Here is a 17,916-nt window from a genome sequence, read left to right as displayed (position 1 = left end):
TAAGCAACATGAGTGTTGCTTTTCAACAAGCTTGGTACAGTTGCATTTCACTTTATACAAAATATATCCGTTGTCCTTGCCAAAAAAAAAAAAATATATATATATATATATCCGTTGTCTGAATTAAGGTTTTTCATGCTTTTATTGATTGCTGGATCATTGAATGTATGCAAATGAGATTTGAAAAAAAATAAAAAATAAAAATTCTGAGATGAATGGGATCCAAATTGGATGAAATGAACCAGTTTTCTGGAAAGTAATCTAAGAATATTTACAACATTATATTTGTGTACAATTGCTTGATTTTTCATGTACGATTATAAACAAAATTTTATAGTCATAACTCTCTTTGTGTTTCTCTGTTTACTTTGTTCATCAAATCTGGAATAAAAACATTTTTCCTATGTTTCTTTTAACATTTTTACAGATCACATATGTATTTTTATATCAATTGTTTTTAAAGGTAATCTTGAAGAAGAACGAAAAAAGGATTCAGATCATTAAAGATATGTAAAATTAAAAATTTATTCTAATACTTCTATGATCGTGATCGCGAAAAAAACGAGGAATTAACAAATAATTTTTGTATTATCTACGAGGTGGGAGAATCAAGATTGCGAGATTTTCCAATTAAAAATTGCAACAAGGTTTGGTCATGTAGCCAAAATTGAAAGATAGTTGGTAGGCGACTTTTTTTTTGTTTTAGTATAAAAATGTAATTATTGTCCTTAAAAGGCATTATTGCTACATTGCTAATCAGAAACTGAAAAAAACAAAAAACAAATGGCTAGCAACTACGTTTTCTCTGTTCTGAGGTCGCTGCTTCTGTTAATTCACACTGTATTCTTAGGTCAGCACCATGTTAGTTCTGCCACAATTATCAAGTCTCTTCCTGGTTTTGAAGGCCCTCTTCCCTTTGAGCTCGAAACCGGGTTTGCTTTGGATGTCTTCGTTTTATTAAATCCGTGTTCTGAATCTGAGTTTGGAGATAATGTAAAAAAATTAGGTTACTGTTTCTTGTGAATGAAGGTATATTGGTGTTGGTGAGGAAGAGGAAGTGCAACTATTCTACTACTTCATAAAGTCTGAGAGGAACCCAAAAGAAGACCCTCTTCTTCTCTGGCTAAGTGGAGGACCTGGCTGCTCTTCCATCTCTGGCCTTCTTTTTGAGAATGGTAAAATTGAAAAAATCGATAAACTTGTTCTTTTGCGTCTCTGATTACTCGTTGTAACTCGATATATGTCTATATAAGCAGGGCCTCTGGCTATGAAGCTTGATGTTTACAATGGAACTCTTCCTTCTTTGGTCTCTACTACATATTCATGGACAAAGGTAATACAAAAGTGTCTAGTGATACGACTATCAACAAAACCCGATTGATCATCATTTTCCTCAGGCCTCGAGCATGATATTCTTGGATCAGCCCGTTGGAGCTGGCTTCTCCTACTCAAGAACTCAACTTTTAAATAAACCTAGTGATTCAGGAGAAGCCAAACGGATTCATGAGTTTCTGCAAAAGGTAAATTAATGATAAACTTAATTGCCTCTTGAAGCCAAACGGTTCTTAGTAGGAGCCTTTTTCTTTTTTTTGTTGTTGTGGTGTAGTGGCTAGGCAAGCATCAAGAGTTTTCCTCCAATCCTTTCTATGTTGGAGGAGATTCTTACTCTGGTATGGTTGTTCCGGCTACCGTTCAAGAAATCTCAAAAGGTATATATATATATATATATATGATTTTATGATATCAATCCCCAAGACCTTTTCTCAGTCTTTTATTATAACAAAAGGTATATATATATATATGGTTTTATGATGATGATTGCAGGAAATTATGAATGCTGCAATCCTCCAATAAATCTTCAGGGCTATGTGCTCGGTAACCCGTTAACAGACTTTGTATATGATTACAACTCCCGCATTCCATTTGCTCATGGAATGGCACTAATCTCTGATGAACTCTTCGAGGTATGAAGTATGACATTTGCTTTTGTTTCGTGTCACCCCAATGAAAAGCGGTTCAAAACAAAACTTTTTGTCCGCAGTCATTGAAGAAAACCTGCAAAGGAGACTATAGAAATGTTCATCCACGTAATACAGAATGCTTGAAATTCATTGAAGAATTTAATAAGGTTACACACTCAAAGCTGATGTTGTTTGTGCCGTACGTAAATAAATATTCATCCCTAAATTCATACCTTTTTGTGATTATCTTTATTTAGTGTACAAACAGCATATGTCAACGACGTATAATAGATCCATTTTGTGAAACTGAAACTCCAAATTGCTATGTAAGTAATTCATACAACTTATTCTTGCCCTCTGTTAAACCATTTGAGAAAAATATATGTATACAAGGTTGCTTTTGCAGATTTACCGTTTTTTGCTAGCTGCCTATTGGGCCAATGACGAAACCGTACGCAAAGCTCTTCAAATCAAGAAGGTAACAATTTATTTTAATTTTCTTGGTAAGGGAACAATGTTTCTTGGTAAGAGAACAATGTCATTCTTATAGGAGGATCTATGATTGCAGGAGACTATAGGGGAATGGGTACGATGTCATTATGGTATTCCTTACAATTATGACATTAAAAGTAGCATACCTTACCATATGAATAACAGCATCAATGGTTATCGTTCACTAATCTACAGGTTTAGAGTTTATAACCCTTCTGTCCCTACCAAGATTCTAGTCTTTTGTTAAACTTTGTGCGGTTTTTGGTGAATAGTGGTGATCACGATTTCGAAGTACCCTTCCTTGGAACCCAAGCTTGGATAAGATCTCTCAACTATTCAGTCATCGATGATTGGAGGCCATGGATGATCAAAGATCAAATTGCTGGGTATATATAAACCGAATTTGTTCTTCCGTTTTATGAGATTCACTTTGAAATGTATTCTTGATTCTTACTTGAATGGCAGATACACAAGGACTTATGCCAATAAAATGACATTTGCTACTATCAGAGTAAAGTCTTTCTTCTTCTTTTTTTTATCCGCTCCAATATTTTTTTATTGCGGTTTTCTAACTTGTACTGAGATGTGGGTTTTGATTGTAGGGAGGTGGGCACACAATAGAGTTTAAACCAGAGGAAGCCTCTATCATGTTTCAAAGATGGATCAAAGGCCAACCTCTGTAAAAGAGGGGAGTAACGTCCTTTACGTATAAAGGAAAAGAAAAGTATGATTCTAGTAACACATCCAAAAATATATACATAAGGACCCTTGGCCTTATAAGTGAATAGAATTTAGGGTTAAGTTAAACTCATAATTTGTAAGCAAAATGTGTGTTGCTCTATTCAACAAGCTTGGTACAGTTGCATTTTACCTTCTTTTTTGTCAACAAGCTTGTTTTCCATTTGTTTGAAGCAAAAGTTAATTTACATGTATTGTTATTAATAAGTGTCACTAAAGATATTTAAATTATATTTTTAATGATAAAATTATATGTTGGTAGAGGACAAGGTTGGTCATGTAGCCAATATTTAAAGATAGACTTGGTAGACGACTTTTTTTAGATTTTAGACTTTTAGTAGAAAAATGCAATAGTTGTCCTTATAGGCATTATTGCTAATCAGAAACAAACAAAAAAATGGCAAACGACTACATTTCCTTTGTTTTCAAGTCGCTGCTTCTGTTAATTCACCTTGTATTCTTAGGTCAGCACCATGTTGATTCTGCCTCAGTCGTCAAGTCTCTTCCTGGTTTTGAAGGCCCTCTTCCCTTTGAGCTCGAAACCGGGTTTGTTTTTGATATCTTCGTTTGATTAATTCGCTGTTCCGAGTTTGGAGATAATCTAAAAAAACGTAGAATACTGTTTCTTGTGAATAAAGGTATATTGGTGTTGGTGAGGAAGAGGAAGTGCAACTGTTCTACTACTTCATCAAGTCTGAGAGGAACCCAAAAGAAGACCCTCTTCTTCTCTGGCTAACTGGAGGACCTGGCTGCTCTGCCATCTCTGGCCTTCTTTATGAGAATGGTGAAACAAAAATAAACATGGATAAACTTTTTGTGTGTCTAGGATTTACTCGTTTTAATTCTATAGATGTATATAAGCAGGCCCTTTGACTATGAAGCTTGATGTTTACAATGGAACTCTTCCTTCCTTGGTATCTACTACATATTCATGGACAAAGGTAATACAAAAGTGTATAATGATATATATGATCGAGATCATCAAAACCCAGTGATCAATGTATATTCTTGATCATCATTTTCCTCAGAATTCGAGCATGATATTCTTGGATCAGCCCGTTGGAACTGGCTTCTCCTATTCAAGAACTGAACTTTTTAATAAACCCAGTGATACAGGAGAAGCCAAACGGATCCATGAGTTTCTTCAAAAGGTAAATTAATGACAAACTTAATTGTGTCTTGAAGCAACGGTTCTTAGTAGGAGCCTTTTTCAATTGTTGTTGTTTGTGCAGTGGCTAGGCAAGCATCAAGAATTTTCCTCCAACCCTTTCTATGTTGGTGGAGATTCTTATTCCGGTATCACTGTTCCGGCTACTGTTCAAGAAATCTCCAAAGGTATGGTTTAATGATATCACTCCCCAAGCCCTTTTGTCAATCAACCACTTCTCTCTTAACAGAATGAATATACATGATGATGCAGGAAATTATCAATGCTGCAAACCTCCAATAAATCTTCAGGTTCATCGGAATTTCTTTGCTTCTATATATAGTACACACCTTGTGATGATAAGCATTAAAAATAGATAGTTGAGGTGAATAGGTGATTAGGTAGATAGGAAAGAAAAATATTATATTGAGAAAACAAGAACCAAGAGGAGAATGTGCAAAACTGAGATCAACGGGAAATAACATGCATAGTAGACTCGTAGTAACCAAATATTATGTTATTTAATTGTGTGACCATATTTGCTATATATCTACCATGCATGTGATTTCCCGTTGTATTTGTTTGACATTCTATTTGTTTAATTATTGTGCGTAAATAAACATTATACTATAACATTCTATTTGCTATATGTCTGACAAACATTATATTACGTGCGTAATTTTCGTAAGTAGTTAATTAACTATTTTAATATGTTGCAAAATTAGACAAAAATATGATATATTAATGGATAATTCACGTACCGTTCATAAGTTCTTATATATTGTACCAATTATATTTTAGTATTATTTGGGAATTTTATTGATAGTTTTCGTCCTTGATTCACTGACTTACAGGGTTATATGCTCGGTAACCCAATAACAGACTCCAAAATTGATGGTAACAGCCAAATTCCGTATGCTCATGGAATGGCACTGATATCTGATGAACTCTACGAGGTATGAAATTAATGAAATGCTTTTATTTCTTGTCCCCACAATGAAAACTTAATAAAACAAGCTGTTTAAAAACTCTAATTTGTTTTCGTATAGTCGCTAAAGAGAATCTGCAAAGGAGAATATGAACATGTTGATCCATATAACACAGAATGCTTGAAACTTCTTGAAGAATTTAATGAGGTATATATACCGTATACGTACACGGTACACTCGTCGAATCTTAATTGATGTTGTTCTTGTGTCTCACTAATTTAGTCTCCTTGTGGTTGTTTTATAGTGTACAAGTAAACTATACAGATCACATATATTATACCCATTGTGTGAAATGACAAATCCGGATTGCTATGTACGTAATCCATTATTCTCTATGTTACCCTTAAATCACTGAGAAAAATAATTTAAAGATGACTGCTTTTACAGATTTATCGGTATTCACTAAGTCACTACTGGGTTAATGACGAAACCGTACGCAAAGCTCTTCAAATCAATAAGGTAACATATAAGTTAAACTTAATCCTAATTGAAATATATATGATATAGCAACTAAACTAATGAACAGCATATGATGTATATAAGAGAATTGTTTTCACTAATTTAAGCATGATTTCTAATTAAAACTAATAAACGAATGACATGGAAAGTAAATTCTTACAAAATCAATGTTATAGTTTAATTTAACTTGTCTATTAACATAGAAATATTAAGTAGGTGTGTCAACAACAAAAAATAACTAAAATAAAACAATGTATAAGTATACTCAATCGATGATTGCAGGAGAGTATAAGGGAATGGAAACGATGTGATTGGAGTAAGCCATACACTAAAGACATTATAAGCAGCGTACCTTACCATATGAACAATAGCATAAATGGCTATCGTTCTCTCATTTTCAGGTTCAGAGTTGAACCTTTTTGCTGATTATTTATACCTACCAATTAGATTGAAGTATTTGTAAACTTTGTGATGTTTTCGGTGAATAGTGGTGATCACGATTTCGAAGTACCTTTAATTGGAACTCAAGTTTGGATAAAGTCTCTCAACTATGCCATCGTTGATAAATGGAGACCATGGATGATCAACAATCAAGTCGCTGGGTATACTAATCTTTTTCAGTAAACCAAACTAGGATTCTTTTGTTTAATTGCTATATCAGACTCAAGTTTAAATCACTCGATTCTTCCTTGCAGATACACAAGAACTTATGCGAATAAAATGACATTTGCTACTGTCAAAGCAAGTCTTTATTCTTTTTTTCCACTCAGACATATTTTTATAGTGGTTTTAAACTGTATTTTCTTACACTAAGATGTGGGTTTTGATTATAGGGAGGTGGGCACACAGCAGAGTATAAGCCAGATGAAACCTTTATCATGTTCCAAAGGTGGATCAATGGACAAGCTCTGTAATAGAAGAAAATGTGGCTTTTACCGTTTTACGTACAAAGGACAATTGTTGGGTCGTTGCTATATGGTTGACGGCTATATTTGGGTTTATTTTGAAAAGATTATTTGTTTGTATGTTTTTATGTTAGAAGATATTTTTTTTTCTTTAAGTCGAAGGGCTATTTAGCAAAAAACCTATGAAAAACAAACTAACAATTATCGAGAGGTGTTTGGAAAGAAATGATCAGAAATTTGTCTTTCTCTCTTTCTTTTGTACTTTATAGATAGAAACATTTTAACAACTGCATATATAAAAGTCAATGATCCAAAGGCAAAATTTCTACAAATGGTAAAACGTCGTCATTTATGCAGATATGGTAAAGTGAAACTGTTGCAGAAAACTGAGTAAATCAATATTAGAAGAATGTTCATGTTTATTTTTGTAATGAAGATAAATCTACGACTCTATGTCTTAAGCCTTTTAACAAAAAAAAAAAAAAAAAGAGAGAGATAAGTCTATGATTTTGTGCTTTTGGATCTCTTGGGCTACTCTAATAGAAAACAGATTTTTTGTAGGATCGCATTATCGAGAAATTAAAGTTGGCAATATTGAGAAAGAAATTTTCATCACTTGAAGCACATACTGACATCTACTCATTAAATTAAAAGTTTTATAATTCCCAACAAAGATGATCATGCACATGGCAAATTGAATTTATATATGAATATTTGCCTAGAGAGAAAGATAAATACATGACATGTAAGGATTAGGATCGGATCAAAGTCTATGATCTATTACGTGTCCATTAATTAGGTTGGTTAAGTCAAATTGAACTGCAATAGACACTCAAAAAGCATAAACAAATCTTGGTTTGCATTCTTTGCAAATTTTCTATATCTGAAAACGTTATTGAAACCATTGAGCGAAACATAATTGTTTTAAGAAATTCGAGTTGTAATTTGTCAGGAACGGAGAAAATTGAAAACATGCTAAATCAAACTAGAATAGCAGCAAATTTTAATCCAAAATCCACACGTCAGGACACAGTGATCTCGACTCTTAAGTTAATAGCTTCCACCTTCAGATTAGTCAAACACTTTGAAAAAAACTGAGCTTAACCAAAATATATAAATCAAAGAAACGTGTGTAGAATGTTCGTAGATATGATCATGATCATCTTCTCAATGTGTAGTATGCTTAAATTCATATAAATATTGAGAGTTTAAAGTTCACAAGCTAAGCATACACTAGCTATCAAGCCGCCTCACCTACTCTCCAATATCCATTGGAATAATCATACTTACGTGTTTATAAATAAGTATTACATCAACCCATATCTTCTTCATCCACAAATAACCATTGGCTATAATTATGACAAAAACTACCAAAACCATGAATCCTAAGTTTTACTTGGTTCTTGCCTTAACCGCGGTTCTGGCCTCAAACGCATATGGTGCGGTTGTAGACATCGATGGAAACGCCATGTTCCACGAAAGTTACTACGTTCTCCCTGTCATCCGTGGCCGAGGCGGAGGCCTGACTCTAGCAGGCCGCGGTGGGCAGCCATGTCCTTACGATATCGTGCAGGAATCTTCAGAAGTTGATGAGGGCATTCCCGTAAAATTCTCAAACTGGAGGCTTAAGGTTGCGTTCGTTCCCGAATCACAGAACCTCAACATCGAAACAGACGTCGGAGCCACGATCTGCATCCAGTCAACCTACTGGCGGGTCGGTGAGTTTGACCACGAGAGGAAGCAGTACTTCGTGGTTGCTGGTCCAAAGCCAGAAGGGTTCGGACAAGATTCGTTGAAGAGTTTCTTCAAGATCGAGAAATCTGGAGAGGATGCTTACAAGTTTGTGTTCTGTCCTCGGACTTGCGACTCTGGCAATCCAAAATGCAGCGATGTCGGGATATTCATAGATGAACTTGGCGTTCGTCGTTTGGCTTTAAGCGATAAGCCGTTCTTGGTTATGTTCAAAAAAGCTAATGTGACCGAAGTTTCGTCCAAGACTATGTGAGAGGACAACTCTCGATCTTTTACTTTGACTACTCATAATAAAACCTCTATGTTTTTTTTTTGATAAAACACCCGCTCTCTGTTTTCTTGAAAACTACAAATTGAATAAAAGCTAGTGAAGCACATGCCTATTTATTAAATCTTCATCTTCTCTCAATCTTAATGCCCGATATAAATCAAAGGGATAGAGTGGACGTCCATTTAAATAAAACCAGCTAACAATACAAGCCCCTAATTATTGTTGTGTATTTAATAAGAAAAAGGAAGCTTTTAAACAGTACCCGTTCTCTAGAGAATTCTGATGATGGTAGTGATATAGAAAATGATAAAAATAATTAATACTCTAGTCTCTAGATTGACTAATAACTAATGTTTTCATTTAGTCTAATGACTTTAGTTCAGTTTCTCTTTACATAATCTAATTGATTTTTTTATATATTTAAATTCTCTTATTCTTTAATTTGAATTTTATTTTTGTTTATATAATAGCAAAAGTGACTGAATCAATTTACAAAATGATATTTAGGTAATTTAAAAAACTTTTGAAAAATTGAATCTATGAAAGGTTAGTTTGCAAAAATTCTGCGTAGAAATTTATAGAAAAATATTATTTTTGTCCTCAATGCATGGAATCAGTTAAGGGATAATTTTATGCAAAACAAAGAAAGGCTTATGAAAATGTGTGGCGTTGCAAAATTTTTACTAGAACAAAAGCAAAGTTGTGGAAAACATTGCGAAACGTGAGGAACACACTAATGTTCAGGTACGAACCGGAATCTTTCGGTTTACCTAATATGTTATCAAAACAGCTACTCAAAGATGGGCCTGTTTTGGGCCAACGAGATTTGTTTCAGTCGATATCAACACAAATTAGTAAATTAAAGTTCTACGTTTTATCGGTGAAAGTCAACGGTTTCACAGATCCCTGGACCTAAACAGTTTTTTTAAAAGGTATAAATTTTTTTGCTGACCAATATCGTCTTCTTCCCGATCTCTCAGCTTCTTCCATTTACAATTCTACCCTTTGCCTCTTGGAACCTTTGAACGAAAATGGCGGAAACGATCGGCTCAGGTACATCTTTCTTTTACTTCTTCACCTTTCTCAATTGAATCTTTCGTATGTCAACATGCGAATGTTCTGGAACTAAAAATGTATGGACGATATCGATTGATTTTGTATAGTGATTGATTTTAGATATCGTCAAAACCTTTAGTCTTTAATTTCGCAGCGTTTTTATAATTGTGCAGAGGTTTCGTCCATGTCTGACAAATCTGCCAAAATCTTCGTCGCGGGTCATCGTGGTTTGGTTGGATCTGCCATTGTCCGCAAGCTTCAGGAACAAGGTTTCACCAATCTCGTTCTTAAAACACACGCCGAGCTTGATCTCACTCGTCAAGCCGATGTTGAATCCTTCTTTTCTCAAGAGAAGCCAGTTTATGTAATCCTAGCAGCAGCTAAAGTTGGTGGTATTCACGCTAACAACACCTATCCTGCTGATTTCATTGGTGTCAATCTCCAGATTCAGACCAATGTGATCCACTCTGCATATGAGCACGGTGTGAAGAAGCTTCTCTTCCTTGGATCATCCTGCATTTACCCTAAATTTGCTCCTCAGCCAATTCCTGAGTCTGCTTTGTTAACAGCATCGCTTGAACCAACTAATGAGTGGTATGCTATTGCTAAGATCGCTGGGATTAAGACTTGTCAGGCTTATAGGATTCAGCACGGATGGGATGCAATCTCTGGCATGCCTACTAATCTCTATGGTCCTAATGACAATTTCCACCCGGAGAATTCTCATGTGCTTCCTGCTCTTATGAGGAGGTTCCACGAGGCGAAAGTGAATGGAGCGGAGGAAGTTGTGGTGTGGGGTACAGGTAGTCCGTTGAGGGAGTTCTTGCATGTTGATGATTTGGCTGATGCTTGTGTTTTCTTGCTGGATCGATACAGCGGGTTGGAGCATGTTAACATTGGAAGTGGTCAAGAAGTGACTATTAGAGAGTTGGCTGAGTTGGTGAAAGAGGTTGTTGGTTTTGAAGGGAAGCTTGGATGGGATTGCACTAAGCCAGATGGCACACCGAGGAAACTTATGGACAGCTCAAAGCTCGCGTCTTTGGGTTGGACACCTAAGGTTTCTCTTAGAGATGGTCTGAGCCAAACTTATGATTGGTATTTGAAGAATGTTTGCAACCGATAAGTTAATGGTTTCTCTTCTCATATATACACAACTATTGAGTCTCAGGTAAATCAGCTTATCACCACATTGTGATTTAAACCTTTCTTTGAGATTCGAGAATTGCTTTTTTTTTTATCAAAATTGATTCATTTAGAGATAAGACTTGCTTCTTTATACAACATTGTCTGAGGAATTTTAATTTTGGATCTCCGAGTATGGTCTATTATTAGCTCTCTTCTATACAAATTATCAAAACAGTTGTAAGAAGTTTCAAGAAAAACATTTGATATCTCACTAATTTGGCTATCCTTGCAAGTTGCAACGCTAAAATGACAAATAATGAATTCTCGGCCCAATGGGCTTACACAAGCCTTGTTAAAGATAGCGTGAACAAAACGCGGCTCACTAGCCCTAACCTGTCTCTCTTTCGCTTACCTTCTTCTTCGTCTTCGTTGGCTCAGTCACTTGACTTCACGGCCCCGCTCAAGCTCTGACACGAAACTCATTTCAAATTAATTTAATAAAACCTTAATCACAAAAGGGGCAAAAGCAATCGCCGGCGATTATGCCTTCTCCTCCGGTGCCGGAGACGGTTGTGAGCCACCGCTTCGCAGCTTTTCTTATCTGGCAATCGATTCCTTCATCAGCCATCTTCTTCTTCTTCAACATTTTCCTCTTCTCAACCACTTCAATCATTTCCTTTCTCTTCACTTTCCTCGTCTTCCATTCTTCACAGCTTCTATTCTCCGTCTCACTAGCTCTCCTCTCTTCTCCGACTCCAGATTCTCCTCTCTCCCCTCTCCAATTCGCTGTCGGTCTTCACCGTCACCTCTCGGATCCCGAGTTCCGCCGCCGTGCTCGCGTATCTTCACGCATCGTGCTCTTCGTCTGCGCTACTTCCCTCGCTGGATTCTGCTCCTCTGCTGTGTTTTGCTTGTCTAGTGATTCGTTTGGACCCATTGGAAGAATAGGGTTTAGGGGATTAGTGACTGGATTGCTTTACGCAGTCCTCTTTGTTACTAAGCAACGATGGGTTTTGGAGTTTCCTATCATTCAGGTTTTGTGTCTTTGCTTCTTGATTTATGGAATGTTTCATCAATTTTGTATCTTTGCTGATTCTTACTTGTGTTTTTTCAAAACAGCGTCCACCGTTCTTCAGCTTCAAGATTGGTCTTCCTTCGGCTCTAACACAAGCTTTGAAGCTATCTGGTGTGCTTTATGTGTTGTCGACGATAATGCTATTGTTTCTGCTAGACTGGTCAGGTGGGCTTGTGTCTGTATCGAAATTTTTGGGTGAGCAGGTCTTATCTTATGCCGGCAGTTTCTGTTTGATTCTCTCTTGGGAAGTCACTCACCATATACATAAGGTTAGTTAAGTTTTCTCTGTTGATTTGCTATTGATAGATGTAATTGGTTGGTCGTATAGCCGTTTAGATTGGTGGTATAGTGTTTAGTATTTTAAGATCCCTGTAGCTTATTAGTGAACATAGTTGAGGTTAGCACTCAGTATTACTTGAGTGATGCAAAACTTAACTGAGAAAAATTTGAAAAGACGACAAGTTAGCTGTGTTTGCAATCAAATGTTGCATTGATAGTATGTGTAGAATTGTTTTCCTGTTTTGTTAGTCATTTCTGTCTTTACTATTTATGTTTTGGAAGCCTATACCAAGGTCTGTCTGTCTTCTGTGTATGTGGATCAGTTCAAAGAAGACTCATATAAATTTGTATCGATATGTTTACTTTTCTTGAATAACTTAACTCTATTCCTACCTAAACAACTTTAAGTATTCATCGGTGAGTTTGCTCTGTGTATTACTTGTTACATCCATAAACTTCAGCTACTTTTCCAGGTTCTAGATACAAAAGAAGTTAGTTATAATTGTTGTTTTCATATCCAGGTTCTGCACACAAAACGGTTCAGCTTTGCTCCTCCAAAAGGATCTGCTGCAGCAGAAACGAATCCAAGCGAGCCTCTTCTTGCTGCTTTAGAAGGGAGCGCTCCAGGTTCCCTCGAGCAGTCTCTTGCATACCTTGATCTCTACATGGTGTCTCAGAATAATGTTGACACATGGCGTCGTGCTGCCTTCTTTGAGGAGTCCACCGAGACGTACAAAAGAGTAATTACTCTATGCTTGAGGCCTTTGGAAGAGCTTGCCTCCAAGTTAGCTTCTGGGCTAGACCACACCTTTACTGAAAAAGGTTATCAGACACCACTCCAGCCACCAACCGAGTCCTTTATTGATCCAAAATTCGGCGAATCACTTAAGTCTTTCCAGGTAAAACGAAATTCAAATTTTGATCCCTTTTCTATGTGATAATTTCTTCATGTAGCTGTAACCAAAATCTGTTTGCTCTGTATCCGATATTTGCAGCTATATGCATGGTGTGCTCAAACATCTGCATCCCTGACTTCAATCTCTCACAAGGAAGACAGGCTCGGAGTAGCTCAACTGTCTGGTGGAAACGCTGATGTTGTCTCAACACTTCTATCGCTTTTGCTAGCTATCGAAACGTTTATGGGGAAGAAGACTAATCTTCAATCACCTCAACAACTGATGGGACCTGCTAGTATCAAATGGGCGACCTCGAGTATGGTCAGAAAAGACGTTAAACCCATCAAAAGGAGTATTGGCGCAATGTACGCCTACGCATATGCAGCGACAGATGTTTTGAGGATATCAGTATACCAGATTCTATCCACATTCCGCGATGAAATGCTCAACAGCGACAGAGCCGGACTTCTTGGTAGAGATTGGATTGGAAGCAAGAAACCACCTTTTGGAACAAACGACATGCTCCTACAGAAGCTTAAGCTCTTCCTCGAGTTCCAAGCTTGATGGAAGATTAAAGAGGTACAATTCCTCGATTAAATGTGGTAACAAGTGTCATCATGATTCAAGAGCTGGATAGAAAAAGGAACTAGAGTATTTTGTTACATGATCAAAAAGCCTTGTATTGGAAAATGAAATCCCTCGATTTTGCAGAAATTTGGGATTAATCTTGTTTTTGGTAAACTAGAAAATTATATAAGAATCAAACTTTAATGGTAAGTTTTGCATCTTAAATCTTGATTACATAAATTTTGCAGAAGACTCTCTATATGCTTAACAGTAACTAACTCTTACGCAATTTACGAAGGAAACCAAAATTAGAATCTGAAATGGGCCAGAGATTTATTAGGGCCCATGGCGTGGCTAATAGTAATATCGAAGGAGAGATCGTGACCGTTGGATGATGATTAATATAATAATTGTATAGTGGTTAAAGCTTAGATTGGCTACATTACACATCGCATTTACTTAAAGGGCAAAACCCTCCAGCGCCGCTTGGATCTCTCTCTCCTCTGTTCTCTCTTCCCTTATCTTCTTCTTATACCCTTCGACCAACGAAGAACCCTAGAAATCGATTAACAAGGTAAGCCCACTTCAGCAAATCGTTCACTCATTTCATTTCCAAGATATTCGATTGTTTCCTTCTGATTTAGCACAAGGGTCAAGATCATTTTTTTGTTTTTGTTCTTCCTCGATTCATATGTTTTTTTTCATTGATTACTGTTTTTGATATTGGTTATCTTGTTTTCCAATAACTTGTTAGTTAGTTAAAAGTAATGTTTGTGTAATGGTGACCTAATCGATTGAAAAAATTGAAACTTTAGGTTAAGCTCATTGTAACAATACGAGCTTTGTTCTTCTCGCTGCACTGTTCTCATAATCCTAGTGTAATCAATTTGTGGGTTGTGACTATTGCTCAGTATTACTGTTTTTGTCATTGGCTAATTAATAACAGTATTAGTTATTGTATATGCTTAATTTATAAGATACATTTTGGGCTAAATGGGTTTAGCTTTGTGTGTTTGTTTTGAAAAACAGATGAATAGGGAAAAGTTGATGAAGATGGCTAACACTGTCCGCACTGGCGGAAAGGGGACAGTAAGAAGGTATACTCATTTATGTCTTTTCTGTGAATTTGTGTTTTTGCCATTTTTCATGTTATATTCTCTAAACATTTTGACTCTCATTTCAGAAAGAAGAAGGCTGTTCACAAGACCACTACAACCGATGACAAGAGGCTCCAGAGCACTCTTAAGAGAGTTGGAGTCAATTCCATTCCCGCCATTGAAGAAGTTAACATTTTTAAGGATGATGTAGTCATTCAGTTCATTAACCCTAAAGGTAAAACATCAAATTTTATGGCTTTATAAATCTCAGGTTTCGTATAAAATTTATTGTATTAATGGTTGTTGTGTCTCTGTTTTAATGTTGCTATCACAGTTCAAGCTTCAATTGCTGCTAACACATGGGTTGTGAGTGGTACACCACAGACGAAAAGTAAGTGTTTGTATCCTCATTGTTGATCCAATACTATTCTCGGTTTATGCATAGTCTAATCTCGGAATGTGAATTATCCTGCAGAATTGCAAGACATTCTTCCTCAGATTATCAGCCAACTTGGTATGCAGCATTAAGTGTTACACTCTGATGTCCTTTCCCAAACCAGTGGTCCCTTAAGTTAACATTTTGTTTTCTTGCTTTGATAATCGCAGGACCAGATAACTTGGACAACCTGAAGAAGCTAGCAGAGCAATTCCAGAAACAAGCTCCAGGTGCAGGTGATGTCCCAGCAACAATCCAAGAAGAGGACGATGATGATGATGTCCCAGATCTTGTAGTGGGAGAGACTTTCGAGACCCCTGCTACTGAAGAGGCTCCCAAAGCTGCTGCTTCTTAGAGGAGGAGGAAGAAGAAGGAGAAGAGCTCACCTGCAAAACCCATCATAAAAATGTTTGTCGCTCGACCTCTTCTGAGCACTGTCAGATTCTTGTTTTCTCTAATGCTTGCGAACAGAAAGACTTGGTTTTATTATCACTTGATGCTTTTTGGTCCGAACAGCAATTTTCCTTTTATTAAGGTTAGATCGCTTTTTGTTTACCACCTGTTCAAATGAGTACTACTATGTCCTGTCGCTTCATACACTTCTTGCAACACAGTCCTTTGTTTTGAGTCAACGATGTCTTGAGATGAACAATCAACAGTTTCGTACATTTAAATGGAAATTCCAAAGATTTTACATATTTCCAATTATTGGATGTAAACATTCCATAGAAATACAACACTCTGAATGCAATCAAGTAATCATGATTGTTTCGTTTTCGATCTCTTCCGCTTTCCCCTGTTGTGCTAGTGTTTCGTAAAGCGGAGCGTTTCGAGTTTCTCGTAGCCAGAGACTCACGATGCCGCTCAGCACTGATGCAACACCAAACACGATGAACGACATCATTGCGCTTTCCCTTCCTAACGCAACTAGCAGTGGTGCTGCAGACGCTCCTAGCATAAACGCTTGACGCAAAAGTGAGACAGCAGTGTTCCTAACGTTTGTTGGGAACAGCTCTACGCAGTAGACATATAGGACGTCATACGCTGTCGAGGATGCCATGAACCCAACCGCCTCAACTGCAAGTTGTAACCATTTTGCCACAGATATCGCACGGATCACGCGGTGGATCGAGAGAACCGCGCAGAGCAGACACGCGAATCCGGCGAGGTATGATGAATTCGAGAATAGTGGACGGCGGTTCATGACCCCGAGGAGGAAGCTTCCGATGAAAACCGCTGGAAACTCCATCAGAGCGTTAACAGCAACAGTTAAGTAAAGATTGAAGTTGAGATTTTCAGCATTTAGTTGAATTCCATAATAAACAAAGCCACTGCCAAATCCAGCCATCATAACCATTATGATTCTTTTCACTGCCCATTTTGTTTTCCAAAACTTCTCCGATGATGAAGTTTGATCATCTCTCTCTGGAATTGGATCGACTAGGCTTAGATCCGCCGGAAGTTGTTTCCCGTTGAGCCTCGCGAGTTTCTTCAAGACCACCATGGCTTCTTTATTACGTCCCTTGACAAGAAGCCATCGAGGAGACTCATAAGCAAAGGGCAGGAGACAAACCGCGTATCCAAGAGGAAGAAAGGATATGATCCGGTAAAGATTTCTCCAGGACTTTCTCTCCAAGTAAGCCATGAGTGGTAGAGATAGAAAACCTAACGTGAAGAAGAAGAAACCGTATTGCCCTACTTGGCCTCGCCACTTTTTGCCAACAATCTCAGTTGCGAGTACGATACAACAAGACCCAATTCCTGATCTAAAGAAACCGTTGGCAAAACGCAAGAATGCATAAACCCAAACGTTTGGTGAAAAAGAGATCGCAAAGGCCGTGACGAAAGTTAATACACAAGAGAGTAATAAAGTCTTCTTTCGACCAAACCATGAATCAGCAAGATATCCATACACACCAGAACCTGTAAAATAAAACAAAAGAATCATGTAAAAGAGCCCTTACCAAACCAAATCGTATTTAACAAACTTAAGAAGCTATATATCCATAGTTTTTATGATCCATACCGAAAAGAGATCCGATGAAGAATAGTGTGGAAGGAACAGCCACAAGAAATTTATGTTGACATATGAGATTCCACTCAGAAACAACAGTGTCACTCTTTGGTCCAATCCATTCCCATTCTCCACTGGCCAATCCACACAAGGAGGCACCCTCCACGATGGCACCGGTTGCAAGAAGCCTCGCCGCGGGCTGAGCATCGGAGAAAATGGATATAAGAGTGGTCTGAGCATCGAAGATCCAAGCGATAGAGACCAAGAGAGCATGCAAGATCTGAGCAAACCCAAGTGCTCCAATGTGTTGCTCGATCACCTCGTCAACTGTGAGTGCGTACCTATTGTTTGGTAGCTGTTGTTGCCTTGTTGCTTCTCCTTTCTCGGTTGCTGATGAATCGTTTGATATGTTCGGTGGTGTCTCCATGAGCTTTGGAACTTCTTGTTTTGAAGGTTCCATTCTGTTTATGTTGTTTCAGGTGGAAATATATTTGTTTTCAATTTAGGTTTGTGGGATTGATTGATATATGTCTTAAGTTAGCGATGGTATATATACACATGGTCGAGGAGTGTTTTGCATCCAATTTCTCACTCTCTCTAATAAACTAATCAAAAAGCAATTGTGCATACCGAGTCATTAAAATTTTCGTATAAACA

General features: G+C 37.2%; 7 protein-coding genes across 11 annotated transcripts; 6 read left to right on the top strand and 1 right to left on the bottom strand.

Moving 5' to 3' along the window:
• Window positions 1–783: 783 nt before the first annotated feature.
• scpl3 (serine carboxypeptidase-like 3) lies at window positions 784–3,456 on the top strand (the record flags this gene model as incomplete). Of its 4 annotated transcripts, NM_105987.1 has the most annotated exons (13): window positions 784–932; window positions 1,030–1,175; window positions 1,257–1,333; window positions 1,398–1,520; window positions 1,607–1,709; window positions 1,825–1,964; window positions 2,042–2,128; window positions 2,219–2,287; window positions 2,368–2,439; window positions 2,530–2,648; window positions 2,726–2,839; window positions 2,919–2,964; window positions 3,056–3,136. In NM_105987.1, 13 exons carry the CDS (start codon window positions 784–786, stop codon window positions 3,134–3,136), a joined length of 1,326 nt encoding a protein of 441 aa, NP_177471.1. The 4 variants fall into 4 exon arrangements, with proteins under 4 accessions (NP_177471.1, NP_001323311.1, NP_001323312.1 ...); NM_001334577.1 differs by having other exon boundaries at window positions 2,530–2,839; window positions 3,056–3,456; NM_001334579.1 differs by lacking the exon at window positions 784–932 and having other exon boundaries at window positions 990–1,175; window positions 3,056–3,410.
• A 132-nt stretch (window positions 3,457–3,588) lies between these two features.
• On the top strand, window positions 3,589–7,085 carry scpl6 (serine carboxypeptidase-like 6; the record flags this gene model as incomplete). Of its 2 annotated transcripts, NM_105986.4 has the most annotated exons (15): window positions 3,589–3,737; window positions 3,830–3,975; window positions 4,056–4,132; window positions 4,220–4,342; window positions 4,424–4,526; window positions 4,612–4,649; window positions 5,193–5,294; window positions 5,388–5,474; window positions 5,572–5,640; window positions 5,715–5,786; window positions 6,069–6,187; window positions 6,275–6,388; window positions 6,482–6,527; window positions 6,620–6,696; window positions 7,049–7,085. In NM_105986.4, 15 exons carry the CDS (start codon window positions 3,589–3,591, stop codon window positions 7,083–7,085), a joined length of 1,359 nt encoding a protein of 452 aa, NP_177470.4. The 2 variants fall into 2 exon arrangements, with proteins under 2 accessions (NP_177470.4, NP_001320213.1); NM_001334576.1 differs by lacking the exon at window positions 7,049–7,085 and having other exon boundaries at window positions 6,620–6,939.
• Window positions 7,086–7,823: 738 nt separating this feature from the next.
• KTI1 (kunitz trypsin inhibitor 1) lies at window positions 7,824–9,008 on the top strand. Its single transcript, NM_105985.3, has one exon. The coding sequence runs from the start codon at window positions 8,049–8,051 to the stop codon at window positions 8,694–8,696; it is 648 nt and encodes a 215-aa protein (NP_565061.1). The 5' UTR covers window positions 7,824–8,048; the 3' UTR covers window positions 8,697–9,008.
• Window positions 9,009–9,626: 618 nt separating this feature from the next.
• On the top strand, window positions 9,627–11,137 carry GER1 (GDP-4-keto-6-deoxymannose-3,5-epimerase-4-reductase 1). Its single transcript, NM_105984.4, has 2 exons — window positions 9,627–9,767; window positions 9,944–11,137. The coding sequence occupies exons 1-2, from the start codon at window positions 9,746–9,748 to the stop codon at window positions 10,891–10,893; spliced, it is 972 nt and encodes a 323-aa protein (NP_177468.2). The 5' UTR covers window positions 9,627–9,745; the 3' UTR covers window positions 10,894–11,137.
• Window positions 11,138–11,185: 48 nt separating this feature from the next.
• AT1G73240 (nucleoporin protein Ndc1-Nup protein) lies at window positions 11,186–13,959 on the top strand. Its single transcript, NM_105983.3, has 4 exons — window positions 11,186–11,929; window positions 12,015–12,239; window positions 12,771–13,148; window positions 13,245–13,959. The coding sequence occupies exons 1-4, from the start codon at window positions 11,438–11,440 to the stop codon at window positions 13,707–13,709; spliced, it is 1,560 nt and encodes a 519-aa protein (NP_565060.1). The 5' UTR covers window positions 11,186–11,437; the 3' UTR covers window positions 13,710–13,959.
• A 194-nt stretch (window positions 13,960–14,153) lies between these two features.
• On the top strand, window positions 14,154–15,878 carry AT1G73230 (Nascent polypeptide-associated complex NAC). Its single transcript, NM_105982.4, has 6 exons — window positions 14,154–14,286; window positions 14,742–14,809; window positions 14,896–15,044; window positions 15,144–15,200; window positions 15,285–15,323; window positions 15,416–15,878. The coding sequence occupies exons 2-6, from the start codon at window positions 14,742–14,744 to the stop codon at window positions 15,598–15,600; spliced, it is 498 nt and encodes a 165-aa protein (NP_177466.1). The 5' UTR covers window positions 14,154–14,286; the 3' UTR covers window positions 15,601–15,878.
• Window positions 15,871–17,916, bottom strand: OCT1 (organic cation/carnitine transporter1). The gene is made up of 2 exons (NM_105981.4): window positions 17,272–17,916; window positions 15,871–17,168 (listed from the first exon to the last, which is right to left on the bottom strand). The coding sequence occupies exons 1-2, from the start codon at window positions 17,717–17,719 to the stop codon at window positions 15,997–15,999; spliced, it is 1,620 nt and encodes a 539-aa protein (NP_565059.2). The 5' UTR covers window positions 17,720–17,916; the 3' UTR covers window positions 15,871–15,996.

This window comes from Arabidopsis thaliana (genome assembly GCF_000001735.4).
Source record: "Arabidopsis thaliana chromosome 1 sequence".
Classification (NCBI taxonomy): Eukaryota; Viridiplantae; Streptophyta; class Magnoliopsida; order Brassicales; family Brassicaceae; genus Arabidopsis; species Arabidopsis thaliana.
This window is presented reverse-complemented; position numbering and strand designations above follow the sequence as displayed.